The following is an 18,037-nucleotide window of genomic DNA, read 5'->3' as shown; positions in this document are numbered from 1 at the left end:
TAACATAATATTTATTTGGTTTTTTTTTCGCCCTCTCGTTATGAAACTGGATGATGTTAAAAGGCTGTGGATAATGAAAGATGCAGTAAACAGATGTTCCTATTGCTTCATTTGTAAATCAAAAATCCCATTTCCCAAGTGTCCTCTGAATCCTCCTCATATAATTAATGTCCCTGGGTATTCTCTCATGTAAATGGCAGTGCGGAGGAGCGCAGATGAAGGAATAGATGTTGTGTTTGCTAAAGCAATATTACAATGAAATGACTACTGTCAGAATCAAGGAACGTGTTTGTTTTGGTCTTTGGCAAGAGCAATGTGAGCGCAGCCGCATGGGACTCCGCATTGTTGCCTGCAACTGGTAATTGTGTGACTTTAGTGCATACAGTCTCACTACATTCCATTCTTATAGAAACAAATGGGACCAGAATAGTCATTTAATTCATATATATCCACATACAGTAGATGAGTGGATGGGGGGGGGAGTTGCAACTTATCACAGAGCAATATTTATTTAGCTGATGGGGTCAGTGACCCACCATTTGAGACCAGAAAAGAAAGGAAACTAATTACTAGGAGATCTAAACCCTTAAAATGAATGTGGCTAAAAATGCCATAGTTTATATACTGAACTTATTGCATCAGCCTAAAGTTTCAGCTTGTCAAACTGCCTTGCCCCTGCCTGCCGCCTGCGATAATGACAAAACGCCAGCGACCAATGCACTCACAGCAATTTGATTTCCGAAGTTCAACTTCGGCAACTTCGGAAATTGAAGCGCCGCCAGTGATTGTCGCCCCGCAGAAGAGGCAATTAGTCGCCAGGCGACTAAATCTCCCCAAATCTCCTCTGTTGTTTCACCCCATGATATCCAGGCCCGGATATGTGGCAAGGCCACATAGGCCCGGGCCTAGGGCAGCAAAAAATAGGGGCGGCAAGCCGCCCAGCCACATTATGGGGACGTGTGCGTTTTTTCGCCGGCGCGCTGGGAAGGGGAAGTGTAGGCGGTCGCTAGGACCGCGCGGCCGCCTGGTCGGACCTCGCGGCCTAGGGGTGGCCGGCAAAGAAATCCGGCGCTGTGGATATCAGATCAAAAATCAGCCAGATATCGATTCGGCAGGTTTGATTTCTCCTGTAATCGAGGACCACAATGGCTAGTCCTATGACCCGTCAGCGCCAATTTCCTTCATTGTAATCTGATCATTTGCCCATACGGCGATTTCCCCGAATCTGACCCCATGTCTCTGCCCTTACACAGTCCAAGAATGCACAGCACTGTGTAAGAGGAGCTCCGTTCTAGTAGATAAGGTGTATTTAACTCATTTGCAATGTAAATAGACATAAATGGCTATGGGCAGCATACTCTTATTAAGTGGATCAGTTTATTGGCAGTGAGAATTAAAATCAGGCAGCTGCTGGGAGGTAAGGAAACCGTTTTAGGACATCTTCAGCCTAAATCTGTCTGTGATGGCGCTTCTCCTGGTATGTTCTTCACCCTTCCAATAAAGCTCTATTCACTCCTCAGTCCTGGCAGCATATCTCTCTCAGATCTCCCCCCTCCTGTCACTTTAGGGCAGAGACTAGGGATGCACCGAATCCAGGATTCGGTTCGAGATTCGGCCAGGATTCTGCCTTTTTCAGACGGATTTGGATTGGGCCGAAGGGACGGGACGGGAGGGAAATCGTGTGACTTTTTGTCACAGAACAAGGAAGTAAAAAATGTTTTCCCCTTCCCACTCCTAATTTGCATATGCAAATTAGGACCCAGTATTCGGGCGAATCTTTCACTAAGGATTCGGGGGTTTGTCCGAATCCAAAAAAGTGGATTAGGTGCATCCCTAGCAGAGACACACGTGGAGATTCGGGGAGATTAGTCGCCCGGTGACAAATTGCCTCTTTTTGGGCCGACTAATCTCCCCGAACTGCCTTCCCACCAGCTCCCCAAATCTCCACGTGTGTCTCTGCCCTAACTCAGCCTTGACTTCTCCCCCCTCAGCCTTTACCCCTCATCAGCCTTATCATCAGCCAGAGTCCTAGGGAAGATGAACGCTGAGGGATGAGGACGCAGGGCTGAGGGAGGAGATAATTATGGCACGAGAGATGAGGGGTTAAAGATGAGGGACGAGGGCTGAGAGAGGATGGAGGAAATAATTAAAGCAGGAAGGCTGAGTAACATGACAGGAGGGGGGAGATCAAAAGAAATGGAGGTGTGAATAGAGCCTTATTTGAAGGGTGAGGAAGTTACAGGGCAACCCTTTTGAAATAAAAAAATAACAAAGCGGTATAAAGGTGATCCCTTTATTAGCTAACTAATATAATCATAGCAAGCTTTCAGAAGGGTGAGAAACATGCCGAGTGAAGCTGCATAATACTGACATGATCACATCGCTGACACTGACTTTGCCTAATAATGTCCTAAACAGGTTTCCGTACAATCTGCCCACTTTAGACATAAACAAAGCGACCCATTGGGCATTTGACAGTCTGAGCCTGGTGTCGCTCCTGATTGGTGGAAGCAACCTGAATGCTGCAATTGGCTATTGTGTTTTCTTTTATGCCAATGATAGCCAAGCAGTTCACACATGCGCCTGGATTACTAGTCAGTCTCAGGGCAGCTGCCGGGAAGTGGTTGCCGTGGTAATCATCATGGGGGGCAGTGAGAGCACCGGGAGAAAGGTGTCCTTCGGGATGGACGAGGAGGAAAGGGTGCGGGTGCTGCGAGGAGTCAGGGTGAGGGGACAGGTTTAGCCGTGTGCTTATTATTATTGCTGTACATGTGGTGGGATTGCTGTTACTGCATCATTGTGCTTCTGTGAGCATGACACTTGGTACCCTCAGGGGATGCTGGGAGATATCATATGCTTGTCAATGGCGAGGCTTAGATCTGGCAGTGAGTGTTTATGGCATGACACCCCTGTGCTCTACTTACTACAAACAGAGCAGAAAACCGTGTGCAGGTTGGGGGTAGGGTTGCCACCTTTTCTGGAAAAAAAAAATACAGACCTTCCTATAGATTTATCTTTTTCCCCTATTAATAACATTGGGATCAACCACAGAAACGTAACTAGAGGGGGGCGGGCCCTGGCGCAGGACGCGCAGCCGGGCCCCCGCCCCCCCTCCGTACACCCAGAACTGGCCGGGAATATGCGGTGCAAAGCGGGGGGCCCTGAGGGGGTGGGGGCCCTGGCCCGCTCGCACCCCCTGCTCCCCCGGTAGTTCCGCCATTGATCAACCATCATTTTTACCGGCCAGGCCGGTAAATTATCGGTCAGGCCGGTAAATTATCGGTCAGGGAGCAACCCTAGCTAGGGGTGATACTTATGCCTAATATACACAAACGTTAGCTGTCAGATATCTGCCGAACTACAACTCCCAGCTTCTTATGCCAGGAAAGCCAAAGGTTGCTTGTTTCTGTTCTTGCACCCCTCAAGAAAGCAGTTATGTGTTTAAAGGGATTGTTCACCTTTCATTTATTATGTTATATAATGACTAATTTTAAGTACTTTTTCAATTGGCTTTTATTTTTTATTTTTTATAGTTTTTATTTTCCACCTTTTCGAGCTTTCAAATGGGGGTTGCCGAAAAAATGCTCTGTACAAATGTATTGCTATTGCTACTTTTTATTAGTCATATTTCTATTCAGGCCTCTCCTATTCAGATTCCAGTCTCTTATTCAAATCAATGCATGGTTGCTAGGGGAATTTGGACTCTAGCAACCAGATTGCTGCAATTGCAAACTGGAGAGCTGCCAATTTCAAAGCTAAATAACTGAAAGGCCACAAATAATAAAAACGGAAAACCAATTGCAAATTGTCTCAGAATATCACTCTCTACATCATACTAAAAGTTAACTCAAAGGTGAACAACCCCTTTCAATATATAGGACCTGTGCTTCTGGCTACTTATTGGTTATGTATTGGTTCCTCAATTGTTTATAGAAAGCAGCAGCCCATCTCTCTTTACATACATGTCTCTTTTTGCAGTTGCACTTTCTATTTTCTATTTGTGACCGTTTTTCTAATATTGAAGGGTAATGTAAAAATTTTTACCTTCTTTTTGACTTTCTGAAGCAGCTCTGGGAGGGGGGTGGCTGACTCTGTACATGTTCTAAATTGATCCATTTAATTGATCCATTTCTTATCTTTGTCCCTGCTGAACGGAATCCCTGAATTTCATTAAAGCCAGCTGTTAGAATTGATACAATAGTTGAGAAATGTATCAACTAATGGAGCAAATTGTTAACAGTTCAGATTCTGCACCTGGATTACTGAGCTGCCAGACATCAATGAAAAGAACATCAAATTTTAAACTTAAATATTGGGAAAACGGTAAAAAATAAAAGATGTAAAGCAACTGAAAAAAGTTGTTATTATATAATATTGGTGGAGAATCAAGCAAACTGAACAACCAGGCCCGGATTTATGGGGAGTCCACAAAGGCTCGGGCCTAGGGCGACAAAATTTTAGGGGCTGAATGCCACCCAGCGGCATCCCTAAGGAGCACTTATTTAAAGCTCCCTAGTGCTCCTGTGCTTGAGAGCTCGGGTTCACTTGAGCTCACTTGCGCGTGCCAGGAGGGTACACTAAGGGTCGGCGCTAGGACCAAGCATCGGCTTGGGGGGTGGTCGCCCTGGCGGCCGGTACTGGGACCATATGACCTTGGGGCGCAGCTTCGAGAAATCCAGCCCTGTGAACAACTGAACTTAATAAAGAGTTTGTAAGGTGAACAGCCCATTTAGGTTACAGTTGATACAGTAATTGCTGATATTCCTCTAATGAGTATGAACATTGTATTAACTAATGTAACAAGCTGTAACAGTTTACAGGGTCAAAACTTGGCTCACTAAGCTGCTGTAGAAGAAATGTGAAAGAAGTCATTCATTCTGGTGAACTATTTAAAGGGGGTTTTCACCTTTAAACTAACTGTTAGTATGACGTAGAGCAGTGATCCACAACCAGTAGCTCATGAGCAACATGTTGCTCTCCAACCCCTTGGATGTTGCTCTCAGTGGCCTCAAAACAGCAGCTTATTTTTGAATTCCAGGCTTGGAGGCAAGTTTTGATTGTATAAAAACCAGGTGTACTGCCAAACAGAGCCTCAGTCTAGGTTGACAATCCACATATGGGGCTACCAAATGGGCAATCACAGCCCTTATTTGGCACCCCAGGAATATTTTTCATGCTAGTGTTGCTTCCCAACTCCTTTCACTTCTGAATGTTGCTAACAGGTTCAAAAGGTTGAGGATCCCTGATGTAGAGAGTGATAGTCTGAGACAATTTGCAGTTGGTTTTCATTTTTTTGTAATTGGTTTTTGAGTTATTTAGCTTTTTATTCAGCAGCTCTCCAGTTTGCAATTTCATCAATCTGGTTGCTAGGGTAACTCACGAGTATATTGTAGGACCCAGCAGCACTGGGATTTGTTATCCATAAAGCTCGAAATTACAGAAAGAACATCTCCCATAAACTCCCTTTTAAGCAAATAATCCAAATTTTTGAAAATGATTAAATTTTTCTCTGTAATAAAACAGTACCTTGTACTTGGTCCCAACTAAGATATAATTAATCCTTATTGGAAGCAAAACTATTAGGTTTATTAAATGTTTTCTAGTAGACTAAAGGTATGAAGATCCAAATTACAGAAAGATCTGTTATCCGGGAAAACCCCAGGTCCCGAGTATTCTGGATAACAGGTCCCATACCTTTACCTGGCATCTTACCATGCTGCTGTATACACTGTTTTCTGAATGTGAAGCTGCTATCATGATATTGGGTGTAGTGCATCATACTGAAATAACATTCTAGATATAATCAATTAAAAATGATGTATGTTTTATTCTGTCTTCTTGCTGGTGCTGGGTGTCAGATTTACATTGACAGTTTGATCCAATATATATATATATATATATATATATATATAGTCCTCAAAGAAGGCGCACTCACAGGTTTTACAAAATTGAAAAAATATTTAATGTGGGCACAAACTATATATATATTTTGCAGGTAAAGTTGATGTACCTTGTTAGCCAGTAAACATGTTACAGGGCAACCCTTTTGAAATAAAAAAATAACAAAAGTGGTATAAAGGTGATATCTTTATTGGCTAACTGATATAATAAATGACTTTGACACCTTACACATAGATTGATCTTCCTTTTTGTTGGTCATTTGACCTATGAGCTGAATGTTGTATGTATATATATATATCAGAGAACACCACAGATTCATTGTAATCAGCTTGAAAAAGGAACTAAAATGTTCTGAAAGCTTGCTATGATTATATTAGTTAGCCAACAATAAATATATATATATATATATATATATAGAGTGGGGCATCCCTTTTTAGCAGATGTATTAGAGCTCACTCAGATAACTGACTGCAGCAAAAACAAAATGTAACAAAATAACTGCCTTTGGTACAAATCCTGCATGTAGAGAAAAAGGATTTCCAGTTATTTTAAAAGAGTGAGCTCTAATACATCTTCCAGGCAAAATTAATAGGGATGTAGCGAACTGCCGATTTGGTGTTCGCGAACGCCGTTCGCGAACACCGGCAAAAAAATGCGAACGTTCGCGAACAGTTCGCGAACTTCGAACACCGCTAAAATCGTTCGATTCGAACGATCGAAGGATTTTAATCGTTCAATCGAAGGATTTTCATTCGAATCGAACGATCGAAGCCATTCGATCGAATGCTTTTCATTGGATGGAATGCTTACAATCGTTCGAACGAATGGAAATCGTTCGATTTTTAGCGGTCGAAGGAATTCGAATGGTCGAACGATCGAACGCGAACTCAAACTGCGAACGTTCCCGAACGTTCGCGAACATTCGGCGGACGCGAACGGTCGAAGTTCGCGCGAACTAGTTCGCGGGCGAACAGTTCGCTACATCCCTAAAAATTAACCCTCCCAAAGGCTGCGTTTGACCCAACTATCATTCAAAATCAAGACTCCCAACTCCTGCATTAACTTGACTAATTCAGAAACTGGCCATCATTTGTAACTGATTATGTTTAGAAAATGTCTTATTTTAGTATGATTAAGCTTATATTAAATTATTGTTATTCTTATCTCCTTTAAGATTCTTTTTTTTATGTTGCTGCGTATGTCCCTCTAGTGGTGAAATACTGGAATTGCATATCAATACACAGCTTGTCTCTTTTTTTTTCTTTTTTTAATTAATATTATTTATTAGATATAAACCAATATCTTTTTAGCCATAAAAATAAATCTTGTTTCTCCAATGCTTAAAAGGACACGGTGCAAATTATGAGGCATTTAATCATTTAAATACTGTCATTTTAACATTTCATACTGGTTACTTTTACAAAGTACTAGTTATTTTTGGTAACTGAATCCATAATTTTTAGGTATAAATGGACACCATATGTTTCACAAAATATATGACTAAAAATGAGCCTTGATTTACATATTCAAATTTCAGCAAATTTCTCAAAAGTAGGCATTGACAGTGGTCCCAAAGTATGTCACACCACATTAAAGGGATACTGTCATGGGAAAAAGTTTTTTTTTTCAAAATGAATCAGTTAATAGTGCTGCTCCACAGAATTCTGCACTGAAATCCATTTCTCAAAAGAGCAAACAGATTTTTTTATATTCAATTTTAAAATCTGACATTTGTCAATTTCCCAGCTGCCCCCAGTCATGTGACTTGTGCCTGCACTTTAGGAGAGAAATGCTTTCTGGCAGGCTGCTGTTTTTCCTTCTCAATGTAACTGAATGTGTCTCAGTGAGACATGGGTTTTTACTATTGAGTGTTGTTCTTAGATCTACCAGGCAGCTGTTATCTTGTGTTAGGGAGCTGCTATCTGGTTACCTTCCCATTGTTCTTTTGTTTGGCTGCTGGGGGGGAAAAGGGAGGGGGTGATATCACTCTAACTTGCAGTACAGCAGTAAAGAGTGATTGAAGTTTATCAGAGCACAAGTCACATGATTTGGGGCAGCTGGGAAATTGACAATATGTCTAGCCCCATGTCAGATTTCAAAATTGAATATAAAAAAATCTGTTTGCTCTTTTGAGAAATGGATTTCCCTTTAAGGACACTGAGCCCTGATTTCAAGTGTTGCCTGCTGAATTTATTAAAGGGGTTGTTCACATTTGAGTTAAATTTTAGTATGATGTAGAGAGTGATATTCTGAGACAATTTGCAAGTGGTTTTTGTTTTTTATTATTAGTGGTTTTTGAGTTTTTTAGCTTTTTATTCAGCACCTCTACAGTTTACAATTTCAGCTATTTGGTTGCTAGGGCCCAAATTACCATAGCAACCATGCATTGATTTGAATGAATAACAGAGGGTCTGAATAGAAAGATGAGTAATAAAAAAATGCAATGATAGTAAGGGGGCTATTTACTAAAGTAATTTTTTTTTGATCAAGCTTTTTTTTGGTAAAAACTCGAATTTTTACTGAAAAAATACTAGAATTTTTCTACATTTATTATACCCTGATGCAGTGAAAAGCCTGAAAATTTGCCATTTCAGACCTGTCAAGATCATATATAAGTCGAAGGGAGAGGCACCTATTCCTGTTTGAAGTTATTGTGGTCGGAGCTGGGTTTAGCCTGAAAATCCGACCATTTTGGAAGTTTTACGGGCAAAAGCTGAACAAAATCAAGCTATTCGAGAAACAAGTCCGGAAAATATGTACGATTCGTGTTTTTGCTCGATTTTATTGAGTTTTTGAACGATCCGATTAATTAGAGTTATTTTAATAACAAATAAGCAAAAATCGGACATGGGAGTTTGTTTGACCTTTTTTTATTAATAGTATGAGATAAATTCGGATTTTAGTAACTAACCCCCTAAATGTGTAGCCTTACAGAGCATTTGTTTTTAGATGGGGTCAGTGACCCCCATTTGAAAGCTGAAAAGAGTCAGAAGAAGGAGGCAAACAATTAAAAAACTATAGAAAATAAATAATGAAGGCCAATTGAAAAGTTGCTTAGAATTAGCCATTCTATAATATACTAAAAGTTTACCTTAAAGGTGAACCACCCCTTAATAACCCAGATATGTAGGGCCACAATGCCCAAGTGAGGACCCTCTGAGAAGCCCCTGTACCTCCTGCCTATGCCAACTATGATGTTTTTGGAGGTCACATCTCCTGGCCACCTCCAGTAGGAAACATGGACTGAGCAAACTCATAGGAGCTACTAACCAGGTGTAGATGTTGAGCAATATAGTTGTCCGTGTAGCCAAAGCATAGCACTATTCTATCAAGTGCCAAATAGTTACATTGGTTAAACAGTCTTTCTTGAAACTGAAATATGATTTATTTGACCGTTCAGTAGCCCCTTATTTTCTTAGGTCTGTGCCCTTTATTTGCTTTGAAAAATGTATATACTGGTAGCCGTCTCTCCACTTCTATCAATCCACCCACAATATATGTTTTGGATGACAGGTTTTTGACATTTTTCTTGATGTAAAGTTCAAGGGGTAAATTAACTGTATTTATAGGTCTTAACATTTTGTTGTTGCCAGAAATGTAGTTCTCTTGACAGTAATGAAGGTTTATTGCCATCACTTGTAGAACACGTCTGCAAACTTTTAGATGACGGCTGGTGATTCAGTGACTTTGGCTTTTTGATGCTCTGTAAGTGCTTTTTTTTTTTAGTTTCCAGCCTGGCACGGGATACAGTGTAATTTCACATGGATATAGTGTTCTTCTCTTGCTGAAATCATTATTTTTGGGTGGCAGTGTGTAGCTCGTTAATGCTATATAAATAAAAATGAAGATGCCGATTTGATGGTCTTTGTCAAGTTACGACCACTAGTGATGTGCGTGTCAGTAAAAACTCAGCCTGCACTCAATCTTAATATTCAAGACCTTAACCCGTACCCAACCCTAATCTACAAAATGTTGCCATTGTATGACCTACACCTAACCCAGTACCAGCGTCTTCTTGCTCTCAACGCTACTTCTGTGTGTGTCTTTTGTTCCAAGACAGAAAATCCTTGAGAGCATTGGAGATATATATTTCCCCAGTCTGACCAACACCAAATCCAAACACACAATGGTTGGCCAAATTTCAACCATAACCCGCCGAACCAGTGGTCAACCCACACATCACTACTGAGCAACCTGACTCACCCTTTAGCTCATACAAAGGATAGAAGTCTAGGAAAATAATCAGCCATGGTTCCAAGGATATTTTTGACAGTAAATATGTTTTCACTGCAAATATCACTCCCTGCACTCCTCCAAACCCCTCCCAGGTGGGTCAGCTGTACGGTTTGGGAACCACTGCTCTAGATGTTTTCCAGCTGCAGGTCACAATACCCTGCCTGTAAGGCAGGTCTGGACTGAGACTTAAAATAGGCCCTGCCATTTCAGGTACACAGAGGCCCAATCAGCCCACGCCAGTCCACTAAATACTGACTTTCTATGGCACCTTATAGCAGCCCCTCTGGCATTTGCCAGAACCCACAGATTGCCAGTTGCCAGCCGAACCGCCAAATCCTTTGAAAAAGATTTGTCTGATTTCCGAACCGAATCCTAATTTGCATATGGGGGTGGGAAGGGGTAAACATTTTTTACTTCCTTGTTTTTTGGTTCCATTTGGTTCAGGAGGGCAGAATCCGAATCCTGCTGAAAAAGGCAGACTCCTGGCTGAATCCCAAACCGAATCCTGGATTTGGTGCATTCCTAAAGAGAAGTAATGGCACAAACTCTTGGGGGTTTTTTTTTTTTTTCTTTGGATTCTCTTCTCTAAAGCATACTTCTCTTCCATTGTGCAGCTCTCTGATGAAGTTGTTACTCGGATGAAAGACCAAAGTACATGGGCAGCCTCAGGGGCAGCTTCAGGTTCTGCAACCGTCCCTTCTAAAGTTGGGTCTTCAGCAAGCCATCCAGCTGCTGCATCTAAAGATGGTAATACACAGATTTTCTGGTGTATGTGGAAGGTTTTGGGGGGTTGTAAATACAACTCATTTTCATATTTTGTTATACATATATATTACAGGTGCTCACAAGCCAACAGCGGCAGGTGTAGGGCACCAGTATGCAGAGGAGGATTTGTACAGAAGGTATGTCTCACTGAAGTTTTAATAGTTTGTTACACCCTGTACTGTATATAGCGTGAGCATTTTCACATTCAGTTTGAAAAACCCGGAGCCTCAGACCCTTATGGTCGAGCTCCCAGGCATGGGGTCGCCTACCCCAGCCTCAGAGGCCTCCTGCCTCTACATAGTGGTAGCTGACATCACTATCTCCTTAGTGAAGTATAATCAGCAGAAATCCTCCAGCAGTAATGGCTGTGAGCACATGGTAATCTCCTTTTATAGGGTGCAGCAGCGACACCTAGTGACACCTTTTGGGATCGGCCATGCTGCACCAACACAAGAACTCTGCCCCTTAGGAAACCCTGTAGTTAGTTCCAAACAGGGTTTCTACATCATGAGGCTCCGACGGGAGGGGAATTAACCCTCTGCGTCCCTACAAGTTTATTCTAGGGACAGACATCCTTCAGCTCTGTAGATGTTGCAGAACCACAAATTCTAGAGCACTGCAAATTCCAGAGTCATTCAAACAGTATAAAAGTTTGCCTGCCCTGTGGTTATGCTCAAATGACTGTCAGAATGAAAATACTCTTCTGCATCATAACTGTTACTCTGTCTATTCTCACGTGTGACTACCCAGATACTCAGTAGGTTTACTTGGGATGGCGAAAAGAGTATTTGTCTTGGGCTCCCAGTGTTTGAGGGGTAGCTTTGGAGAACACATATATAATGTAAAATTTCTCAGTTATTTCCAACTGCAGTATTCCAGATAGTGTTCACTTGAAACCCCTGGTATCACTTGAAATACTTTCAGCTGTTAGCGGGAGTTCACAGTGCTGCATCTTACTTTGTATATATTGCTGCCAAAACCAAAGAAACCTTCCTGCGCTGTGCTAGTGTGCGGTGGGGTGGGTTGCAGGGGTCGTGGGTGCTAGGACCAAAAGGCCTCGGATGGCGGTCGCTAAGACCGCAAGGTCTCTGGGAACCATGGACACAAATTTGGCCCTTGCGTATTGTGACACAAAAGCATACTTTCCCATTATGTGGTGAAAAATTCAACAAATGACACTGGCCTAATCAACACCAAATCCATGTACTCAACCCTTTTATTGTAAATGATTTTGTAATGAGTCTCTATGTCCTTGTTTCAGATATGAGAGGGAACAGACATTAATCCAGGAAGAGCTAGCTCGTCTTGCAAAGAGAGAGAAGGATGCAGCCCACCAGAGACTGAGCACCTCCATTTTGCGGGAGAAGAAAATGGCCGATCAGGAGCGCAGAAAGGCTGAACACTTGGTGAGTCTGCACTTTGTTGGCCTCATAACCCTCAGGATCCTGCAGAGAATTAGTTAAAGGAGGACCTGTCACCCAGACATAAAAAGCTGTATAATAAAAGTGCTTTAAAAATTGAGCAAGAAATCCAAATTCTTTTTTTATTCAAAAATGGATAACCGTTATTTAAAAATTTCCACTGTTGATCATATATGGCTTGCCCATCCTCAATGCCAGAGGTATAGAGGCATAATGGTCAATTAGTTTCACTTTCAGTTCTGCCCTTCCTTAAAGTCACTGCCCTCCTCCCACCCCCCTTCTCTCCTCACCATCTAATTGGTTAGCCAATGCAAGGACATGGACATCAGGTCCCCCATTCTGGTGCATAAACAAGATTTTAGCATGATGAACATTATGCCTTAATTAAATTGTCTACAAAATGATGCCTTCCTGCTTCATGTGATTTTAAATTCCAAGACTATAATAAACACGATTTAAATAATTTATCAAGAATAAAGGAAGTTTATTTTGCTCGACTAACATCATAAAATAGGATTTCTAATTATTTATTTGGGTGACAGTTCCCCTATAAAATCAATGGCTGCACTATTGTTTGTTTTTTTTCTTTTAAGAGCTGAAATCAGTATTTGCTGTTAGCAGTGTCGGACTGGGATACCAGGGGCCCACCCAAAAACCTTTGACTAGGGGCCAACTAATTAACCTTAGACCAAGGGCCCACTCTTAGGGCCATTATTCTTCCTCTCCTCGCTCAACCTCTATTCTCCTAGTCTCTTTCTTTTACGTAATCTATTATTCCATATATTTAGCTTCTTTGTGCTCATAGCATTTGGGAATGGCCATGAAATATCCCAGCATAAGGGCCCACTGACACCTTGGTCCACCGGGACTGGTATCCCGGTGGGCCAGCCCGACACTGGCTGTTAGGGGTTTCCAGCTCATACAATTCACATCCAGTGCTTTAAGCATCAATGTTAGCTATTAAATGGGCAAGTGGTACATGTGGCATTTTGGTGCAAGATTAATGATTTTATCAATATTCAGTAATTAAGTACTTTGTCAACAGAGCTCACAGCAGATTATTTATGGCAGCTGCATTCATATATAGGGGGTATTCTTACATATACAAACATACAAAGTTCATTCCTATTGGATAGAATGTATATAAATACCACCAAAATGTAATAAAGGCAATAAAGCAACAAGGAGCAGATACATTTTTTTGGCAGGTGAATCCGCTCTATTATACGCTATAATGTATGGTGTCAACCGGCCGACAGTTTCATATATTTTTGCTTAACTATATCTTCAACTATGCTTGTAAAAAAGCCCGGTTATATTCATAAAGCCTTACATTTCTACCCATATTTATTTGTACAAATTTGTCTGGTACATTTTTTTTCCACAAGCAACAATAAAACCGTTTAACATTCTATAGAGAATGACTTGGCTATAACAAACCTGCTCTATGAATTATATATATATTCACTTTGTTGGATTTTTCTTCCAAAGAGCAATCAATCTGGCAGCTCCATCACAAAGACTCTTAAACAAAGTGCTAATTATTATTAAAATGTGGACATTATTTCTGTAGTGCTCTTCTTCATATTTTAAAAGTGCTATAAAGAGAAGGTGTTGCAGATCCAGTGCCTTTGAGGATCATCGTTCCCCCTTTGAGTTTTGCCGAGCTTGTTTCTGTTTCCGCTCCATAAATATTGTAAGAAGATTTAGTGCTGATAAGTATGAACACTGTGATTATAAATGCTTCATTTTATTTAGTTTTGTAATTGCTTTGGCCTCCCGGCCATTGAAGGTATTAACATGCCCGATCTATTCTGTGCTCCGGTGCTTACGCGCACCCCTCAATCACTGCTCTTAGCTCCCAGCTTTTGATTTATTAAGAAGACAAACAAGCTATGTTGAAGGCAAATTGAATGTGATCAATGTACAAAATATGCCCTCCTTAACCAACATTTGTATTATAAGACAGAATCATGCAATCTGACACTTGCCAAGTCCTGCGTGGTCTCCTATTTAAAGGGGAAGCGTAGTGAATGTGTCAGTTTAAACAAAATTATATTTTGCACATTGATTTCCATTACAGTAGTTATACTTGGTGGATATTTCTTTATACTTCCTACATTCACAGTCCTGTACCATTAGCTTCTATGACAGATGTATTCTCACTTTCTGAGAATGTTTGGATTTTTTCCCGCAATCCCAAATTTTAGCTCCTCGGCAAAGCATACTGAGCATGTGCAGTGCAATGCAACTGACACTTAACAAGTGGCCTAACAAGATCCAAGATGGGGAGCTGCTGTGGCCAACTTTAAAGGCCTGGATCATTACTGTTAGGCTACCATAGGTCTCCTTTGGGTGGTAATGTAAAGTAATAATTGCGAACCATTTTCTTTTTAGGGTTTTATTTTCAAGTGCGCCATAGAACCTGGTAAATTACTTGCTTCGCTCTGTTAGCATTGGAGCCATGATTCATGAAAACCTTTTAAAGGGCCAGTAAAAAAAAAGGCATGATATTTTAAAGTCATGAATATGCATATATGTAATTTTAAATAAAGTCTGAAATGATCAATGAGATTTGTCTATGCAACAGATCACCCATGCCCATACCTCCCAACTATAATTCTCATGATCCATGTGAGCACAGTACTCCCCGGGTATATAGGTGCACGTTCTGTTGTGGCCACTATTCACTGCAACACATGCAATAGCGCAATGAACAGCACTGTTTAGTGAAATTAAAAAGCCTTTATTTGTACATGGCTCAGACCACAACAAACGTTTGAAGCCATTCCCCGACTTTTTTTCAAGCTTTTTCAAGCCCCAACTGTCTTGTTTTAATCGGGACAGTCCCGGTTTTGACAGCTCAACCCGCATTCCCAGATAGTTACTGAAATATCCAGTTTTTTCTTTGTTCGCCTGCACTGAACAGCCAGAAAAGGATACAAAGTTCCTAAGTAAATTGGCGTTTGGCAAAGAGCCCAGAACAGCCACCAGGTGCACTTGGATAGTTTTGTAACAATTTAAGATAAGCAGGTCTCTTGGGGAAACTGTGACTTGCAGCTTAAAGGGCAATTCATCTTCATGTGTAATAACACATAAAAAACACAGAAATGTGTTCAAACTTTCATTTTTTAAAATGAAGATGGTAATTAGGGGCTACGCGCAGCAAATCTTTTTGTCCCTCTTTCTATTTCAAGAATGTTGGGAGGTGTGCATGCCTATGATTAAGGATGGTATAAGAAGACATAAGAAGTTGGTCTGGAGGTTGCCTGTTTTTAAATGAGGTAAATGAATATACTTTTTATGGAGCACAGTGTTGCTGCTTCAATTTTTATACTGTAGATTCAAAACTTGGGATACCGGGAAGCATGCACCTGTCCTTCTGTAGCACAGAGTGCCTGCAAGTTACACCTGGTAGTGGCTGTTTCATATGTCTAATAATAAAAAAAAAGGCTGTCACTTAGTTAGTCACCTAAACCACCCATGCCCGGTATAACTGACTGCTTCTGAGCCATGTTGATCCATACCTCATCCCACTCTGTACCTGAGCACCCAGATTTTATGAACAGATGAACAATCAGTTACTTACCTGGTTACTGACAAGACTTTCTTCCTTCCCAGCATGCCAGGAATGACTGATAATCAAACAAAGGACAATTTATCAAGTCATTGGCTTCAGAAAAAAACTTTAGTCCAAGTACTGGATAGGAGTAACTGGGCATCAAAGTTACATAAATATTTAGAGGAAGGAATTTTGGAAATTCCCTGCGAGTGTCATCCTCAGCTTTCATAGGAGACTACTATAAAAAAAAAAAAAAAAAATCTCAGCAATTTTGCAGACAAGATGTACTTTTGCACCGTTTCTCACAAATTTTATCTCCTCATCTGCTAAATTGGAAGCTGGGGAATCCATTCACCTATCACAGGGTAATTGGGAGTAATCTGATTGCTCTGCATTTCACCGTTGTCAGCTGCTGCGGAACGACTCCAGAGAATACATCATCGCATTTAAAAGAGAGCATAATAACATCACTTGGCATCTTCATCCTCGTTACATTCGTCACATAATTCCCCTTTCGATAAGTTTCTTATTTTGATGGCTTTAAATGAGTGGCCTACTGTTAGACGATTTCCAGTGACTGTCAGGAAATTTGTTAAGGCAATAGTAATGGATAACGAGATCTGGTAATATTCTCTGACACAGTGAAAGAGTCCAAAGATATGAAGAGACAATGTACAAAAAAATCCTACATCATTCACAGCAGGAGTGAGTGCAAGGAGCTAATTTGCAGTTAAAAGACTTTATTACAAAGTGATGGGCCTTTGGCAACCTCATTCCTTTTTTTTTAATCTAGACTCAAAAAAGGGGACCCACTGATCTAATCTGGTCAATTTCATTTGAACCTGATGATCATGCCCGGATTTGTAACAAGGCTACAAAGGCCTGGGCCTAGGGTGGCAAAATTTTAGGGGTGGCATTGGGAACTCGGAGTTCCCCATTTCTTTGGTGCATGCGTTCGCACACGTGGGAGGGATTGTGAGGACGACATGCGATAGGACCGTGAGGCCTCAGGGCAATGCAGACAGAAATCCTGCTGATGATTTTCTGTTTACGTGTCTGACAGAATCATGGAGCCTCATACTACTATGTTTGCAAGGACCTCCCCCTAGGGGGCACCAGAAATTAGCTTATTGGTGACCTGTGCCCCTGGACAGAGGGCCCTTCAAACTAATAAATAAATGGGGCCCAAAAAGGGTTGCCACCTTTTTCTTCATTAATATCAGCCATCAGGTTGCAGATGGGGGCATGACATCACATGGAGGCAGGGCTACAAAGTATGGGGTGTGTAAATGAGCAGGAATACTGGGATGGAACTGGCAATGGGCAGGTGAATGGGGCTGGGCAGACCGCGTGGGGAAACAGGTGGGACAGAGGCTGGCTTCTGGGAATCAGGGGTGATTGGCAAAGGAGAAGGAAGGAAGGGATTTTTAGGGCTTCATAAATTTACCGGCTAGTACCAGCAAGGTGGCAAACATAGGTCCCAATTACCAGCGAAAATGACCAGCCAAAATAACCAGCATAATCATAACCACTCCCCTGATTTACACGTCACAAGCCCTACTCCCCTTTGCTACATGTGAATCTCTTGGAGCCCCCTCTTTCATGGGGCCCCTGACTGCATTGTTCCCCTGTTGGTGGCACCAGCATTAAATACCCAAAAATGGAAAACGCTATTGACCAATTCATGGTTCATTATCTAGCTCTGAACATGATGGAGCTGTCTTTCATATTGATCTAATGCAGTGCTTTCCATTCTCTCAGGTGGTTGTGGGCGTGTTTAGTGGCCAGACTGTAATAAAATGAATATGTGATACAAAGTCAGTGGAGCTTTTGGGCAGGCTTGAGGGCCATGCCTGGCCTATGAGCCTCTAGTTCAGGGGTCCCCAACATGTTTTAAACATGAGCAGCATTCAGATGTAAAAGGAGTTGAGGAGCAACACGTATGAAAAATGTTCCTGTGGGTGCAAAATAAGGTCTGTGATTAGTCATTTGGTAGCCCCTATATGAACTGGCAGCCTACCGGAGGTTTTGTTCATCAGTACATCTGGTTTTTATACAACCAAAACTTGCCTCCAAGCCTGGAATTCAAAAATAAGCACCTGCTTTGGGAGCATGGGAGCAACATGCATGGGGTCAGAGAGCAATATCTTGC

The 18,037-nt window shown here is 41.5% G+C and overlaps 1 protein-coding gene across 1 annotated transcript in view; it reads left to right on the top strand.

The window, feature by feature from the left end:
* Window positions 1-2,356: 2,356 nt before the first annotated feature.
* Window positions 2,357-18,037, top strand: part of chchd6.L (coiled-coil-helix-coiled-coil-helix domain containing 6 L homeolog) — a 237,715-nt gene continuing 222,034 nt past the window's right edge. Inside the window, exons 1-4 of the mRNA XM_041590832.1 lie at window positions 2,357-2,725; window positions 10,752-10,884; window positions 10,976-11,039; window positions 12,164-12,308. Of these exons, the coding sequence (XP_041446766.1) occupies window positions 2,372-2,725; window positions 10,752-10,884; window positions 10,976-11,039; window positions 12,164-12,308 (696 nt within the window). The 5' untranslated portion in view covers window positions 2,357-2,371. The remainder of the gene's footprint in view (window positions 2,726-10,751; window positions 10,885-10,975; window positions 11,040-12,163; window positions 12,309-18,037) is intronic.

The sequence above is a fragment of the Xenopus laevis genome, chromosome 4L (genome assembly GCF_017654675.1).
Source record: "Xenopus laevis strain J_2021 chromosome 4L, Xenopus_laevis_v10.1, whole genome shotgun sequence".
Lineage (NCBI taxonomy): Eukaryota > Metazoa > Chordata > Amphibia > Anura > Pipidae > Xenopus > Xenopus laevis.
This window is presented reverse-complemented; position numbering and strand designations above follow the sequence as displayed.